Here is an 18,160-nt window from a genome sequence, read left to right on the forward strand (position 1 = left end):
ATCAGGTGGCCAAGGTCCTCACTTTATAAACATCCTGAGCTTGTGCAAGAGGGGGGCATGGAAATGGTGTGGGCAGGTCACCTGTTTACAACAGAAAGGAGGAAAAGAGATTCCCTCACTTTTGCTCTTGTTGCTTTTGTTGTCTTGTGCCACCTTGAACTGTTGCCCCTGTGCCCTGCCATCCTGCTTTAGAGCCAGCTGATTATGGACTGAAACCTCCACAAACTGCAAGCTAAATAAACTTCTAAGCTAAATAAACTAAATAAACTTCAGCTAAATAAACATTTCCTACCTTAATTTTGGGCATCAGGTATTTTGTCTCAGCAATGAGAGAAAAGTAACCAAGAGAAGGACATATCTGGAATAACTAAACTACTTTTGAAACTTGATTTTAAAAGGGCACTGCATAATGGAAATTGAATACTGCTTATCCAAGACTATCCATGAAGAAACACGATGATTCTGGTAGGTATGGAGTACAGGGTGCTGGAGATGCTCTGCCCAGGTAATACTTCCTTCTGGAGACACAAGTCCCTTCCATCTGTTGGAACACTAACCAAGAACAACCAATCAGAACTATTCTGCTCATGCTTTCAGCCTTCTGATTTCACTCACAAAGAAGTTTTCTCATATACTTGTGAAATAAAATCGCACTCTACACTCCCAGGAATCCTGATTCTCACAACACATGACATCTGAGAACTGCTTTGGGGCAGCTTTCAGAAACACTCACCTTCAGGGGAGGAAGAAGAGAGAACACAATACCACGGGGAGGGAGAAGAGAGAACACAACACCACGGGGAGGGAGAAGAGAGAACTCAACACCATGGGGAGGGAGAAGAGAGAACTCAACAAACTGGGGAGGGAGAAGAGAGAACTCAACACCACGGGGAGGGAGAAGAGAGAACTCAACACTATGGGGAGGGAAAAGATAGAACACAACACCATGGGGAGGGAGAAGAGAGAACTCAACACCATGGGGAGGGAGAAGAGAGAACTCAAAACCACGGGGAGGGAGAAGAGAGAACTCAACACCATGGGGAGGGAGAGGAGAGAACTCAACACCATGTGCAGGGAGAAGATGGAACACAACACCAGTGGGGGGAGGGAGAACAGAACACAACACCATGGGGAGGGAGAAGAGAGAACTCAACACCACAGGGAGGGAGAAGAGAGATCACAACACCATGGGGAGGGAGAAGACAGAACACAACACTATGGGGAGGGAGAGAAGAGAAAACAATACCATGGGGAGGGAGAGGAGAGAAAACAACACCATGGGGAGGAAGAAGAGAGAACTCAACACCATGGGGAGGGAGTAGAGAGAACACAACACCAAAGGGAAGGAGAACAGAGAACACAACACCATGATCTTAGAGAAAAAGTTTATTCTCCTCAACATTGCTTTTGACATTTTATTATCCAACAAGTGAGAATAAGAAATAATTTGGTTTCATATCACTTTCAAAAAGCAGTAAGAAAATATCTATTTAGAAAAAGGTCCACTGCTATTTTTTAAAAGATATTAGTCTCATTATAAAAAATGAGAATTCCACCACATGAAACAACATGACCAAAGGTCACCTCTGAGCATCTCTATTCAGATGCAAGTTCTACATCTCATTTTTTTTCAGCAGAAGCCTTTTCTTTTCTGCCCCACCTTCTACCTCCCACCCCATGATGCACGCTCAGCAAGTCCCTCTGCGCCCTAAGTAAGTGCTCCACCACTGAGCTACACTCCCAGCCCTAGGAGAAGCTTTCGTTGGGCCTGCCTAGAAGTACTTCACAATGAACAAAGAGGCCTCTCCTGCTCTCTTTAGATGGCTAAGCAGAGACAGAACAACAGAATCATAAGAATCTAAGAAGAAAGTCAAGCAATATGGCCTGATCTCTAAGACCAATGATCTTTGAGTTATTCAAGCCAGTGTGGAAACTGCACGGGGATCAAGGCAACCAGCAAGGGAGGGAAGTGCACGTCACTGCTTGTTATGCACTTTCACAGACAAACGCCACAGTGACCTTGCCTCACTGCACCAGTAAAAGGTCTCATGAGGAAGGAACCTATATTGTTCATAAGCTAACATGATACTTCCACTTGGTCTTATCTCATTAAAAAAAATCACCTAAGGGAAGAAAAAATAAATGAATTTAATCTGAGCAGAGCAGTGTAACATTCCCACAATGAGTAGCCAGGTCTGCAACTCCACAAGACCCTTGCCATATGGTGGTGCTGCCCTGAGGGTCTGACTTCAGGAATAGCAAGAGACGCTCCTGCTCTTTCCCCTATGGCCTGACCTCACTGTGTCTCACCAGTACTTGAAAGCCATTCTGTAAGTGTCCTTGGCCTTCAAAATTTATCTTTTGATGCTACAAACGGTGCTGGGCCTCACCGTGGGGACACAGGAGTCTTTCAGATAGTAACTGCTCCAGGACCAGAGGGATAACAGCCTGCCTGATAGCAGAGTTTATTAAGGGACAAAGGGCACTGAAAAGTTCTGGTTTCATACAAACAGTTCAAAATAACATGCTCCCTAATGATGACAATCGTATGCCAAACTATCAGAATATATACGGATATAAATTTTAAGGTTATCATCTTCTGTGAGAAACACAGCACACCCCACCTCACTCCACCCCTGTCGAAACAACAATTCTGGCCAATCTTTCACACCACGGGCAAATCTTCTGCTACTTACTTCAGCTCAAGTTTCTGATCCTAGTCACATACTTCTCCGGGGCGGCCGCACTCATTACTGTGGTATAAACTGTGAGACTGAAACAACAGGAGGAATTTATATATATATATATATATATATATATTTATTTATTTATTTATATATTTATATACATTTATGCACACACACACATGGTTCCCCCTAATATTCCAAAAGAAGGCAGAAGCGTCAAGGCCATCCCAAACACCTGGGTTCTAGGACAAGAATACAGACAGAGGCCCATGAAAAGGTTTACAATGTGTAAATCACGAAGTCAAAGTGTACTCTGACAGCACTGTGCAGGCAATGTGCCATTTCAGGTTCTCACAGTCACAGCTCTGTGCTGCAGGCCGTGACAGCCAGCCAGACTCTTACCCGGGCCCTGTCCTGCCCCGCAAGGGGCCTTCATCCTTTAGCCCCTCATCAGGACAGGATGTCCAAGGTGGCTGCCACCACCATCAGAAGACCATGCAGGGGAGAGGACTGTGTTCAGGCTGAGGGTCCCAAGTCCTGAGTCCTTGGACCACACTCTGCATGGGCCTAGCAGTGCATCCTATCAGGGAAAGAACAGCTAGAAGGCTGGAAGTTCAGATGCTCCTGGATAGGTACAAGGAGGACAAGTGTAATGTCACTTGTTCCACATTCTGACAGCAATAGACCCAACAACCTGAGCACTCATGCTAGCCTGCACCCCTGCTCCCTCCTCCTGTGTTGGGAATGTGGGACAGATGCTGCAGCACCAGGACCTGTGGCACTGAGCAGGCAGAGCGGGTTTAAACAGCACTGTGAGCAACATGGAGCTCATTCAACGCATTAGAAGGATCCCTCACTAGGGACAGAGACCGTGGCTACGACTACAGGACTTCACCCACAAGATTTCCTCTTCCTGCGCAGGAGGATGTGAGTTTGAAGCCCAGCACTAGGGGTCAGTGTGGCGCCGAGGTCGTGTGCACAGACAGTTCAGTTAAGCTCACAGCCCTCTGCTGTTCTGCGGTTCAAGGCCTGAGAGTGCGGCGTGTATGCGCCTGGCTCTGCCGTCACTGTCATTTAAGTGCCATTCCTCTCAGCTTTCCAGTCATACCGCTGAGAAAAATGCTACTCAGTAAACTGTCATAACCTCTAAGGATTGTACTATGCAAAACATTTCAGGAGCTGTTGAAATATTCATAGCCTTTCACTCAGTAATCCTACCTCTCGGAATTCAGCGAATGAAAATCAACTGGGGGTGACACCGCACAGATGTGTTTAGTACAGGGTAGTCTTTTCATTTGGTTCTGCGTTTTGTTTGGTTTTTGGTTGTGTTGCTTCTGGGGTTTTGTTTTGCTTTGTTTTGTTTTGTTTTTGCAGCGCTGGGATTGAACTCAAGGCCTCGGGGACACATCCTAGGTGTGACTAACACTGACACTCCAGCCTCGAGCTCAGAGTTGAATGGAGGAAAAGCTAACTAGTGGAGAATACTTACTTAAAATATACCTAACATCATTATGGAGCCATTTAAAATCAAGGCTAGTCAAAGCATAAAAATGCTGTACTTTTAAAAATAAAAGTAATTACTTCATTACAAAACTAGTATTTATAGGGCCAGGGATATAGCTCAGCAGCACAGTGCCTGCCTAGCAAATGCAAGGTCCTCAATTCAATTCCTGGCACCAAAAAAACCAAAAAACCTAGCATTTATAAAATATAGTCATCACTCATGTAACTATAAATGATCAGAACTCAAAGATAGCATTTTAATGCCTACTTTTAAAATAATTATAAGGGCAAAATAGTGCCCCATGGAGGGGCAGAGCCAGCTGTGTGTTGGCACCGCTGGCTCCTAGAGGCCCAGGAGTGGCAACTATTAAATACCCGGAAGCCTGAAATCAGCCGTAGTGGGAGTATGGGTTGAGCATTCTCAATTCAAAAATCCTAACTACAAATGGCTCCAAAACCCAAAACTCTCTGAGTGCCATGTTGTCACTCAAAATGTTTTGGATTTCAGACCACTTGAGATTTCTGGATTAGAGATATTCAACTAGTGTAAAGTCTATGCAGATATTCCAAAAATGAAAAAAACTCTGGAATCTTAAAAACATCTGGTCCCAAGCATGCTGGATATGGAATGTCCCATCTGTGTTTTACAACATGGATACCCACAAACACACACCACGGAGATTTCTTTCCTTCCCCCAAAGCCTAGCTTATTACAAAATACTGGGGATGATTTACTGTCCAAATAGCCTATTAGTTCTTAGAATATTCATTTTTAAAATGAGTCTTCTAAACCACCTTTGTTTTGTTAGAGTTTTGAAGTAATTATGTGACGACTACATTTTTAAATTTTTTATACTACATTTATTTGCTGGGTACAGTGGTGCAGGCCTGTAACAGCCCCCTGGACCCTGAGGTAGAAGGATCGGGAGCGTGGGCCCAGTCTGGGTGACTTAGCCAGAGCCTGTCTCCAGAAAGGGAAGGGGGCTGCAGATGCAGCACTGTGCTAGGACCTTGGGTTTAACCCCCAGCACTGCCGGGGGGTGGGCAGTATTAACAGTGTCTTGTCTGTAATAAAAAACAGCATGGGATGGAGGGTTCCTTGGGAAGCTAACAGAGAAAGAAAGGTGTTAAAAGGTAAGTGCTGACAGAGCCCGGGAAGGGGCTCCCAGCCGGTGCAGGCTGTCACAGCCTGCTGAACCGATGCAGCGCATCACTGCCCTCCCCCTTCTGATTGCTGTCCCTTCAGCCTTTGTCCCTTTGGTTTCCTTCTCCAATTTCGCACCTGACCTGTGATTTACATGTATGTCTCCCCCACCACAGAAGCAGAAACGTCATTTGTCCTCTGTGATCCACAGCTCTACAACACCGGGTCACAGCAGCCCTTACAGCTGGAGAGTCAGAGCGTGTGAGCAAGGTCACCATTCTGTGGTGACAACTGATCAGATGTGCTTACCATGAGACTTACTTGTTATAAACCGGAACCACTGATAAAACCTGCATAGGAAAAATCACAGTAAGAGACTATCAAAAGGTAGATGAAATACATAGGATGAATATAACTACTTAACAGTTTAGTGTATCATGGGGTGGTCACTGTAGACTTTTGAATCTTTGGTTTTCATGCACATGTGTGCGCGTGTGTGTATGCGTGTGAGTGTATATGTGTGTGTGTGTGTGTGTGTGTGTGTGTGTGTGTTTAGCAGGGGGAGGGTACTTGGGATAGAACCCAGGGCCTTTGTATTGAGTTATATCCCTAGCCCTTTTTTAAAATTCTGAGACAAGGTCTCACTAAATGCCAAGGCTGGGCTCAAACTTGCAATCATCCTGCCTCAGCCTCCCATAGTGCCAGGATTTTGAAAAAGATTGGTTCAGGTGGTCTTGAACTTGCTATATAGGTTAGGCCAGGCTTGAATCTTCCTGCCTCAGTCTTCTGAGAGTTAGGATTATAGACATGTATCACCACTCCCAGATGCTCTTTTTTTAAAATTAACAATGAGCATATATTCAAGTATGTCTGTTTTCTTTTAACATGAATAAAAACTTAGGTGGAGACAGGTAAGGATGGATACTTTTTCCTACACAGAAACAAGTACAGAAAATATTGTGGATTTTTAAAAAATATTTTCAACTACATAGAACATTTTACTGTAACATTTTCATCCACCACACTTAACTTCAGAGGAAAATTTTTTCACCACTATTAACTAAGACACAAGTATCCTAGAGAAGCTGACATCACAACACAGCTCACCTGGAACAGGGCCTCCAGACTGAGGTGTGCCTGCCCTGTGGCATTCAGAGCTTTGATGGCAGGCGTTCTGCAGGGACAATAATCATTGTTATGAGGCACTTCTGAATCTCCTTAGCTGCCACATGGGAGGTCCAGTGCAAGGCCCCTTCTTATTTCCCCTTCCCCCAAAGTCTCTGGCTCCCAAGCATATCCTATCTGGGCTAGGACCACTCCAGGGCCGTCACTGGACAGCTGCCCTAGCCCCATGTGCTCCTGAAGGTGGGAACAGCTGCTGCAGAATTGAATCACTGCCACCAAACCCATGAGGCAAAAGCCAAGTGACATGCACACTCACCTCCTCTTTGGGCACACACAGGCTAATGGAACTTTCACAATTAAAAGCGGAAATGAAGGTACTGGGCTGGTTTGTTTAAGGGAAATAATTCTCTTTTTAAAAAAAAGGTCTTCATAGAAGCCTCTGAATCTGGCCCTCTCCCTTGATGTTGCAGGTCAGTCAGCAGAGGCCTGAGGCCACAGGGTGAGTCACAACAGGCTCGTGGTGGGACCCCAAGGGCTCCTGCTCTAAGCTCAGGGCCAACCTGATCCTCCCAGCTCCCACCAACCTCCCCACTGCTCTCTCTACCCAGTACACTCCCCTCCTCCAGTCCAGGCCTTGCCAAGGGGGCCAGGGGCTTTTTCTGGAAGGCGACAGCACATGGAGGTGCTCTAGCCCCTGACCACAAGAAACCCTTGAAAACTAGGAAGTATATAGACGTCTACCTTCGGTCATCTGTCTTAGGCACTGGCTTCCAGTGGTCATAATTTGTCTCAACTCGGAACCACCTGCAACAGAGCACATCGTCTTGTCTTATCCAAGGTCATCTAGGACATAATTACTGAAGAAATACATTCTAGTTTCACCTAAGTAACAAAGAGATTTTATTAAAAATGGCCAGGGAGTGGGCGGGAGCCTTCAGTTCTACTCACGCTCCATTCAAAGGATCTAGAGGCCAAATGTCCGCTGGGCCACCTCTGTCCCTGGTGATGACCACTCCTTCCCCAGGGGCTGTGCCACCGACGATGTAATACACATCAGCAATGAGGGGGGTCTTGGCCAATTTATAAACAGATGCTTCGAAGTCTTCTGACTCACTCAGGGTCTAAACAGAAAGACAGTGTTGGCAATGTCATCCGAGGGAATGTTCACGTCAACTGACGGATACGCGGTCCAAAGCATTCTCTGCTGACATCTGAAGACACGGCCGTAGAGCTGCTCTGACCTTATCCTCTTTCTCCGGGACTCCTGAGAGGGAAGAAACCTCAGCTTCCACTGGGGGGCTAAAAGCGGCTGCACCTTTGCAAGAAAGGACTGCATGTCAACAAGTCCTAGCCCTGGCTCACCAAGCACAGCCAAGTGCTCTCAAGGAGATCATGACACAAAGGACTTCCACACATCTCCACTCTTTTGCTCTTTCGGGGGGGAACAGGGATTCTTGCGTGAATTCCTCCCATGTGTGCGGTCACCACCGCAGTGGGGCGAGAGCAGAACAGCTGACCTGGTCCTTGTTCTGCCCAAACGTCCAAGGAAGACAGAAAAGTCTACCAGCCATGGTGACACTGTAAGAAGCATTGGCACTGGAAATGAAGTGTCCGCCAGGGACCATGCTCACCAGAGTAACAAGAGCTGTGCCCGAAGGGACACGCTGAAGTCAGACTGGGCAGTCAGTCGCAGGAAGAGTCGGGGTGGAAGCAGTGGCAGGGAGTTCTGCCCTGGTGGATTCAGGTGGCAAAGGCATGGCACACAAGGTCATGTGTGACATTGCTGTGAAGAGCCCCCCAGGGGTCCTCACACCAAGGTGCCTCAGTCAGCCACAGGCTGGCAGCATGGACAGTTATCGGAGCACTTTCAAATCCCTCACTTCCTGTGTGCTCTGTGCCTGAGCTGATCTGCTCAAGGTCACTCTGCTGAAGAAGACCGGCCCTTCCTACCTGCACCTTCACAGCCATTCCCCCACCGTGCTTGGAGCGATGTACATTTTATGCTCCTCTGCCTTGAGTGCTGGCAAAGCGCACTGTGCCAGTGGGAGAGGGTTCAGGTTCACACAAAAGAACAAATCTAAATATCAGGCCTGCAACAGCTCCACCACTCAGAACTACAAGCCCACGGCAGGGCTGCGTAACGTTGCCCCGCCTTCATCACATACTGCTGCAGGAGTAGTTTTGGTTTAAGCTGGTTTCTTCTGCACTCAGCAGGATGATACAGGAAAGCAAGGGAGTGATAGGATATTGGTCTGATTATGCTGCCTCATCACTGTCCAACTACCAGTGAAGACTGAGCTTCACAGAGGCAAAGTCAGGAAGGCAGGTGCCTGAACTGTCGCAGAAAACAAGGAGGACATGAGTGACTGCTGACAAGCAAGGGGGTTCTTTCTGAAGGAATAAAAATGTTCTCAGATTGTGATGTAGCCTGTCAACCCTGTGAGTTTTAAAATCACTCAGCTGTAGATGCTAAGTAGGTGAGTTACGTGGTACATGAATTATACCTCAAGAACGTTATCTCCTTATGGCCCACAATTCCATTCTTAGGGACTTATCCAGCTGAAATGAAATGAACACAGATGGTCACAAAAAGATGTGTATGAGAATTTTAACCTTGTAATTCTAGCTCCAAACTGCAAATAACCTAGTGTCCATCCATGGGGAAATGATAAACTGTGGCACAACCCTAGCGAATGTTCCTCAGAAACAGAAATGAGCTGCTGATATGGGCCTGAAACACATGAGGTGATGGGCCTGAAACGCATGAGGCCAGGTCAGAGGAAGAGTCCGCACCCCTCCATGTCTTTCGTTTGAATTCAAGGACAGGCAAATCTTGTCTGTGGCAATAGATGACATCGAAGAGCAGGTATCTGGGGCAGGGAGTGGGCGGGAGCGGAACGGGCATGGGGTGAGGACTGGCTTTAGACAGCACTAGAGAAATTTCCACACTGCAGGGAAGACAGTAGGGGAGCGAGTACTCACAGTGCGGATGAGCCAGCTGACAAGAGCATGTCCCCGGAAAAGGGCACCAATCGCGTTCTCCCACCACCAGCCTTTATCTGCCGAAAGGAGGAGGGAACATAAGGTTGCTGTCCAAGATGCGTACGCTTTTCTTAAATTTTGTTCTTTCCTCATATAATGGGCTGATGGAAGAGCAAGGTCAGTTGATGGACAGTGATTTTACTAGTATCCAGTTTTCAAAGGACACTAATATGCACACAGGTATGAGTACATATACATATATACAATATATACAGATGTTCTCCTAGCAAGCAAAAATATACTTTGTGAAATTTTCAAGAATCTCTTGTACTCTGATACAATGATTATCATGCTAAAATTCTCCTGTTCAAAATTAAATTATGTATCTTCCAAGAGAACTAGTTCAATAAATGTTAGGGGGAATGTAGAGAACTAATATCCTTATAATTATTTTATACCCTTAACACCTTTAAGTTGATTTGTGCTCACATTTTTGGTTGTTGTTTTCTTTTCTAACATTCTTCAGATACACATTCTTTTAAAACTACAAATTTCCAGTCACTCCTCAAATTACTTTTCTCTTAAAAGTTTCTGTAGAGGATTTCCATATAGGAAATAAACAGTGGCAACAAGAGGAAAAAATAAGACAGCTCAGACTTTATTAAAAGTTTAATGATTCTTTGCAGGAAACCAATATCAAAGGAATAAAATAGCAACCCACAGAATGAGAGAAAATGTTTGCAAACTACATATATGATAAAGAATTGGTATCTAACATACATAGAGAACTCCTAAAATTCAACAAGAACAAAAACAAAATTCAAAATGGAGAAAAGACTTGAACAAATATTTCTCCAAAGAAGATATACAAGTGGTCAATAACTGCAAGAGATACTCAACACCACTAGTCATAAGAGAAATACAAATGTGGTATCACCTCATACTCACTGGTTATGATAAAAAGATGCGTGCACACGGATGTGGGGAACTAAGAACACATATACACGTGGGGGGGATATAAAATGGTATAGCCATGGTGGAGAACAGTATGGTAATATCTTGAAAAATTAAAAATAGGATTACCAAGTGATCTAGCAATTTCACTTCCATTTATATTCCCCAAAGTATAAAAGACAGGGTCTTGAACAGACATTAGTACACCTACATTTACAGCACTATTCACAATAGTTAAAACATGGAAGCAACCCAAACAGCTGTCCATTGGAAAAGCAAAATGTGTTTTATACCTACAATGAAACATAATTCAGACTTAACGGAAATAAATTCCAACACACGTCGCCAGATCTTGAGAGCAGTATACTAAGTGAACAAATACTGCGGATTCCCTTTATTATAGGTAGTTAGGAGTATAAGTCAAAGATACAGACAATAGAAAGACGGTCCCAGCAATGGAGGGAGAGAGGACCGGGGAAGTGGTTCATGGGCAGAGCTGTTTCTTTTTTGCAAGATGAAGAGTTACACAGATGGGTGGAGATACTGAATGTAAAACATTATCAGTGTATTTAGTACCACTGAACGGTACACTCAAAAATGGTTAAGATGGTAAACTTTATGTCACATGTACTTTACCATAAACTATGGAGAAAACAAGCTTCAATTGGAAAAAAAATAAGCAGTGAGCATCTATGTACCATATACTGCCTTCGCCCATATCCTTGGAACTTAACAGTAAACAAAGGACACTCGTATGACATTAAATAAGCAACATTTTGATAACTGCAGTAAAAAAAAAAATCTTATAATTGGGACTGATGAGGGAGTGTCTTTTTGGGAGAAGCGTTTTTTGTTTTGGTTTTTTTTTTGTTTTTTTGTCTTTTTGAGACAGGGTCTCGCTATGCAGCTCAGGCTGGCCTTGAGCTCATTTTGTAGCCCAGGCTGGCCTCAAACTCACAAGGATCCTCCTGCCTCAGCCCGGAGCGCTGGGATTACAGGCGTGCGCCACCAATCGGGGTGGGGGTGGGGGGTTGTTTAGACAGCCTTGGAGCTGTCTTCACTGAGCTGCAAGCGTTCCAGACAGGGGGCACAGCTGGAGGCAGGGAGGGGGAGAGGAAATGCGGGGAGGGAGGAGAGCAGTGAAGGGGAGGCACTAAAGGCAGGGCAGGAGACCACCAAGTGGCTTTGCTCTACATGAAATGGTAAGTCTCTATAGGGTTGCGGAGGACATTTTTTGTTTTCTTTTTAATTGACAAATAATTGTATATATTTAAAGGATACAATGTGACATTTCAATACCTGTGCACACTGTGGAATGAACAAATCAGACGATCATATCTATTGTTTCAGATATCATTATTTTTTTGCAGTGAGAACATTTAAAATCCCCTGGCGCCAGGCCTGGTGGCGCACACCTGTAATCCCAGCATTCAGGAGGCTGAGGCAGGAAGATCACCATGAGTGAAACCAGCCTGCGCTACATAGTGAGTTCAAGGCCAGCCTGAAATACAGAGTCAGACCCTGTTTCAAAAAATAAATAAATAAAATAAAATAAAATCCCCTCCTTTAGCAGTTTTGAAATATACTTGACTATAGTCACCATGACTTGACTAGGGACCACCAGAAGTTACTCCTCTGGTCCATCTGAGACTTTGTATCCTCTGAACATTTCTTTTCTGCACCCCTTCCCCCTCTTCCACTCTGGGAATCACTGTTCTATGTTCTTCAATGAGTTCAAAGTTTTAGATTCCACGAAAATGAAGTCACAGGCTTCTTGTCTCTGAGGGCCAGCGGGCTTCAGACAAGGTGACCTCCTGACCTGACCGCTGCAGTTGCTGGATAGGGAAGGGAGTGCAGACGGTGAGGCAGAGCCAGGGGAGCAGCAACCCATCAGGCAGAGCGGGGGAGAATGGCCAGGTGCAGTCTGGCTGGGGACACGGCTGACCACAGGTGGCGGGGTGCCCCCGGCTAGCAGGGTGTTCCTGAGACACGCAGAGTGCAGAGGACAGATCTGGGTGAAGGCACAGTGCAGCAGGAACAGAGGAAATGAAGACAGCAAGAGCCCAGCAGACAGCAAAGGGGAGGGGTGGGGCCCCAGGCGGGGTTCAGAGGTCCCCCTGGAGATGTGACAGGAACAGAGGCTTCAGGCCTTCTTCACCCGTGCCAGGAACTGCCTTGAGTACTTCAAATGCACTAACTCCATTTATGAGTGTGTGAGTGTGTGTGAGTGCACATGCGAGCATATATGGTGCTGGGGACTAAGCCCAGGGCCTTCACACTGAGCTACATCCCCAGCCCTTTTTCGAACTTTTTCAGACCTAGTCTCACTAAGTCATTAAGTTGCCAGGCTGTGTTCGAATTTGCAGTTCTGCCTCAGCCTCCCAAAACACTGAGATTACAGGCCTGCACCCCCACATCCAGCTATATTAAGTCAATTCACCCCCCAAGCAGCTTTTCAGAAGAGAAACCAAAACACAGCAAGGTGATGCCCCATAGCTTCCATTATGCTTAAAATCCACACCCTGCATCATGCCCCTGTGCCATGGCCTCGGTGTCTCCTCCCCCTCTAATGTCCCTACTTCCCACTGTCATCACAGGGACCTGGTTTTGTTTCTAGAATTAACCAAACCCATTCCTGTGTGAGTCCTCTGGAAAAGGCCAGCCCACCTTCTGCAGAGCTGCTGCAGGGGACCCCTGGGGAGGCGTCCCTGATCACCCCCCATATACCCCCCTCAGCCTTTGGCTGGATGTCACCACGGAGACTGCCACTGCCTGCAGGCCTCCTGCCTCCTGCCGGACCAGCACAGAGCCCTCCCAAGGTAGTGCCCTTCCGAGCCTTTTGTCAAGCAAGGGAAGGAGGTACAGGGTCAGGAGTGAACAGGCGGGGTTACTGGGGCTCAGGAGCACTTTCCCCAGTACCTCGCTCATCGCCAGACACTGTGAACTTGCGCGGGCTCTGGCCGGTCCATAATCCCACATAGCCAATAAAAGTGGTTCCCGTGAATGCAACCTGAAACGGAGAGAGGTGTCATTTCACCATGCCAACAGAGATGGACCGAATCACCTACTTCTGTCTTGCAATTTCTTGGATTGTTTTTCTTATAAGTCATGAAAATAACAATAACAATGATCATAATAACACTTCCAAGAAGGTCATGCTAAAAACAAAATAACCTAAACCTAATTTTTTAAAGCCCTTTCACAAGAGTAGTATAGGTCAGTCATGCTTGTAGAAGGAAGCATCTACCACATGCTTTATTTATTTATTTTTTTGGTTTGTTTTTTTTTCTGGTACTGGGAATCGAACTCACAACCTTCCGTTTGCCAGGCAGATGCTGTGCCACTGAGCTAAATCCCCAGCCCCCTACCACACACTTTACATGCATGATTGCATTTAACCTTGATAAATATGGCAACCACACAGGTATGAACCCCTCTGAGCTTACTCTACAAAAATAGGCAGGCATCATTCTCCAGGTTCACAAAGGGAGGGACAGAAGCATGATTCAAAGCCAGGACTGTGAGACTCAAAGCGGTCACTGCAGTCCCTGGGCCTCCCTGTTCTGGATGAGCCTGAGCACAGACAGGGAGTGGACAACACATAGCAGGTGGAAGACTCATCAGACACCAGAAGCGATTTCCCTAAAGAACATTGGCTGAGCTCAAGTCAATACTGAATAACAATAAATGACCCTTCTTCTTATAAAATAATTGATGTACACCTCTCTCCTGGTTTGTATCTTACAGTGGTAACAGACTTACCGTATTTCCCCCAAAATAAGACTTAACAGGAAAATAAGCCCTAGCATGAATTTTCAGGGTGCTCATAATAGAAGCCCTACCCAAAAAAAACCCCAGTTAAGAGGCTCAGCCAGAGAGATGCATTCAGTATATCCACTGCAACACACGACGGACACACTGACATACAAAGTAATATTAACATATACTTAAAATCATTGACAGATGTGTTGCCAATATAGTGTGAGTAGGCTTCATGGGCAAGAAGTGCTCACTCAGGAGGGGCTGGACTGCTCGATGTGAGGGACTGGGGCCAGCAGTTCTACAGGAAATGGAGCTGCAAAAAATTCAGGCCCGAAGTCAGGGTTTGGAGGGTTACGATGATGTTCCAGAAGATGAGATGCTGTATCTGAATAAATGTAGATTTTTACACATGAATAAATGTAGATTTTGTACATAAATTAATGAATGTAGATTGTTGTATGTGGAAAAAAAGGAAACATCTGTTGAAAATAAGCCCTATCACATCTTTTGGAGCAAAAATTCATATAAGAATTCATATAAGTCTTATTTCCAGGGAGAGTCAGTAATTAGCAGGCCACCTAAATGACTGCTGGTCTGACCAGGAAAAGTGCTTTGGACTCTGTTCTGACACAGCACGAACCATACCTGCCCATTCTTTACGAACTGCACATCCACCGTCAGTTTGCGTAGGAGATCCCCAAAAGGATAGTCCAGATTCCGACCATGATAAATGCGGCCCCTGGTGTCTTGGGCTACAACACTGGTACAGAATCTGAGAAGGAGAAATGCCCAATGTAAATGAGGAACAAGAACAAAGAAAATGGGTTTTTCATTTTTAAAACAAGGGCTCAAAGTTACAGGGTACTTTTTCTTATAGTTGACATATATGCTATAATTGTTACACAAAACTATGCAGTCACAGTTCAAGCTGAAAAGTACACATACAACTCATCTGCTCACTCAGTGTTACCCAGCCCAGCCCAGGCCCTCGCACCACAGACAGCACCACAAACATTGACCGTGAGAATTTCCTTTTCAATCACTTCCTTTGTTTTTAAACAGTCTTACTATTCAGCCCAGGCTGGCCTCAAGCTTGTGATCCTCCTCCCTCAGCCTCTGGACTGCTGGGATTACAAGCACACACTACATACCTGGATTTCAACCACTTCCTTGTGAAACCAATGCTGGGCTCAGTTGGACCTCTGAACTCTGCTTATCTCTCAGCCTGGCAGTAAATATCCTACCTAAAACTTTATTCAAAGCTAGTTAGGCCTACTTCTCCACAATATAAATTTTGCAGACTATGTTCAATGATATTAAATCATTCATTTCTACAATGCTTCATTTTGTTCCCTTGGGAAAACAGTTGATTCTTTAGGGGTTTGGTACTATTTCTGTCCCTCTCAGAGTGCCTTCCTCATAGGTAGTAAGAGAAAAGGATTTTTAAACAACTTCAGACTCAGGTGGGCATGGCGATGCACACCTGTAATTCCAGCACAAGAAGTGTAGCTAGCATCATTCTGACTCGAACAGCCTTCCTTCCATTATGAGAACTAAGCATCACTTTGTGCAGGACATGGTGCCACATACCTGTAATTGCAGCACTCCAGAGGCTGAGGCAGGAGAATTGCAAATCCAACCCTGGACAGCCTGAACAACTTAGTGATTTAGGGAGAGCCTGTCTCACTTCTGAGTAACAGGACTGTGATGAGCTTCTTCTTTACACTTTCCTGTACTGCTGATTTTCTGCAATGGTCACATACCACTTTTATAATCAGGTGAAAAAGTGTTACTTAGGTTTGTTTGGGGGGGTTTTTTTGGTATGTTTAAAGAAGGCGGCTTGGTCCGGTTTCAATGCCTCCTAAGGTTTCTTCAAAGAGCTTGCTGTGGAGGGAGGTGGGGACTGACACATACGGGAAGGGACTAAAGCAAAGTCTGCAGAGTCACTCTGGAAGGTGGCCTTTCAAAGTTGGCCAGAGATCCATGCTTCCACCTCATGCCCAGATGCTGTAGGGTAACTCAGTGCACCAGCACAGGGCCCGGGGGGACATGGGCTCTGCTGTGGGAAAGGCACTGCAGGGCACTGGAGACCCTTGTGCTTTTAGCAGCACCGCTGGAACTCACCAGCCAGGAAACTGCTAGCAAGCTGTCCCTTCTGGGCTTGGTTTCCAAGTCACAAAACAGAAATACCATCTTTCTCTGGGGCTATGTTCACAAAGTGCCTGGTACCCAGCAGAATCAACAGAACATAGCTAGTATTATTCTGACTCAAACAGCCTTCCTTCCAAATTAAGAACTGAGCATTGCTTTGTGCTGGGCATGGTGCCACACACCTGTAATCTCGGCATTCTAACACTGAGGGCAGGAAAATCCTGAGTTTGAGGCCAGCCAGGGCTATACAGTGAGACCCTGTCTCAAAAAATCAAGCCAAGAAACCTACAAAACAAAACAAACAAGCAAAGGAAAACCATTTCCTTTCTTAATGCTAGTGGCATCTGATGGTGTTTTATGTTATGAGGCAATTTAATAAATACCTTAATCTGCATCTGGAAGTTAGTTTTTTTACTAGCATTTTTGCTTTAATCTGCTTAAATAGTGACTCCAAACAAGAATGAAAACGATCAGTCATTTTTCATTGAGAAAGTCTTTGATCAGAATAGGACAATTTAGTTCAACTGAAAAGTACTTTAACTGATGTGGCCATCACTCTTGTGTCAGAAAGCATCTCCCTAAACGGAAGGGCAGTTCCCGTGCTTCCTAACTTACTCTCTCTAGGTGTTCTTGGAAGATGCCAGAAGCAGTACTGTAATTTTTATTATCCCAAGAGCTTCCCCATCTTCATCCTTAGGCAGCCTGAAGCTGGGAGGATCTGCAAGATGTTACTACACGAGGTGGCTGCACAGTAAGTGGCCCAGGCAGAAGCCAGGTCAAACCTCCCTGGATACCGGATACTAGAAACACTTAAGAGTGGCCCTGCGCTGTGCTGGGTCCAACCGCACTCCCCGCATTGTCCGGCTTTGGGTGCCCACACTGCAGACCACCCTGGCTTTGTTAGAGCAGAGCTCCCTGTGAGCCTGGTCCTGGTGGAAGCTGACCCTGCAAGAGTAGTCAGTCACCAGCCAGGACAGATGTGAAGGATACACCTAGCGGGATAAAGGGTGCAGGATGGCCTGATGTGGGGACTAGCTGAGGGTCGCTGGCTAGCCGAGGATCCCATGAGAGAAAGCCACTTCAAACACTTCCGGGACAGTACAATTTGAGCAGTTTGGGAGTAGGGTACTACTTGTGGAGTGGAGAGAGGGCAGCGGCTTGGGGCAGAGGGAAGCTGCTCTTGCTGGAAGCTTAGGGACTGCTGCTCAAACTTCCCGAGAGGTCAGGAGGAAGTCACGCCCTTATTTTCATAGCACTGAGAACACACATCTCCTCCCTCCCAGCAGAGCCTGCGTCCAACCCTGCGCCCTGGCACTCACGCAGAGGATTCGTAGGCCAGGTTGACCAGGAGGCCGTCAGCCAGGCTGAGGTTCAGGAACTCGCTCATGCCACGGATCTCCTCCGTGAAGGGCTGAGGCAGGAAGCTCTCCATTTCTGCCACCAGCTCTCCGATCACCCCGAGGACCCACCTGGGGACTCTGTCGCTGGAAAAGAAAGCACAGTGTGTGCGGCTTGCTCGGAGGAAGGAGCGGGCCGAGGGAGTGTGAAATGCCTCCGCCGCTGACGTCTAGGAGCGAGAGGCAAAGTCGAGGAGGCTGAGCCCAGGGCCGTTGCTGCGGACGCAGGGCCCGCTGTGGGTGTGCAGGCTGCACCCCATGGACCAACGCAGGCGCGCACCCGGAACCCCGAGCCCGACAGCTGGGCCGTCCTCCGTCCCGCAGACCGCGCGGCTCACCCCACGATCCGCGCCACTGCGGCGCGCACCAGGCCCGGGTCGAAGAGGCGCAGAGCTGGCAGCCAGCGCTCGGCGGGCGCCGCATCCAGGCTCACGTTGACGCGCGGCGGCGCGGGG

At 46.5% G+C, this 18,160-nt stretch overlaps 1 protein-coding gene across 6 annotated transcripts in view; it reads right to left on the reverse strand.

Annotated features, from left to right (window-relative positions):
• Naaa (N-acylethanolamine acid amidase) overlaps window positions 1-18,160 on the reverse strand; it is a gene marked incomplete at its 5' end in the record, with an annotated part of 44,049 nt that extends 25,889 nt beyond the window's left edge. For 3 of the 6 annotated variants that reach the window (XR_001234753.1, XM_013516248.1, XM_013516249.1), the window contains 10 exon segments: window positions 2,697-2,773; window positions 5,656-5,684; window positions 6,442-6,508; window positions 7,201-7,263; window positions 7,408-7,580; window positions 9,442-9,518; window positions 13,315-13,405; window positions 14,803-14,929; window positions 17,628-17,792; window positions 18,044-18,160. Coding sequence is in view for 5 of the 6 variants with exons in the window: in XM_013516248.1 (XP_013371702.1) it covers window positions 2,698-2,773; window positions 5,656-5,684; window positions 6,442-6,508; window positions 7,201-7,263; window positions 7,408-7,580; window positions 9,442-9,518; window positions 13,315-13,405; window positions 14,803-14,929; window positions 17,628-17,792; window positions 18,044-18,160 (985 nt within the window). 6 annotated transcript variants of the gene reach the window in all.

Source organism: Chinchilla lanigera, unplaced genomic scaffold (assembly GCF_000276665.1).
Source record: "Chinchilla lanigera isolate Chin_1 unplaced genomic scaffold, ChiLan1.0 scaffold00032, whole genome shotgun sequence".
Lineage (NCBI taxonomy): Eukaryota > Metazoa > Chordata > Mammalia > Rodentia > Chinchillidae > Chinchilla > Chinchilla lanigera.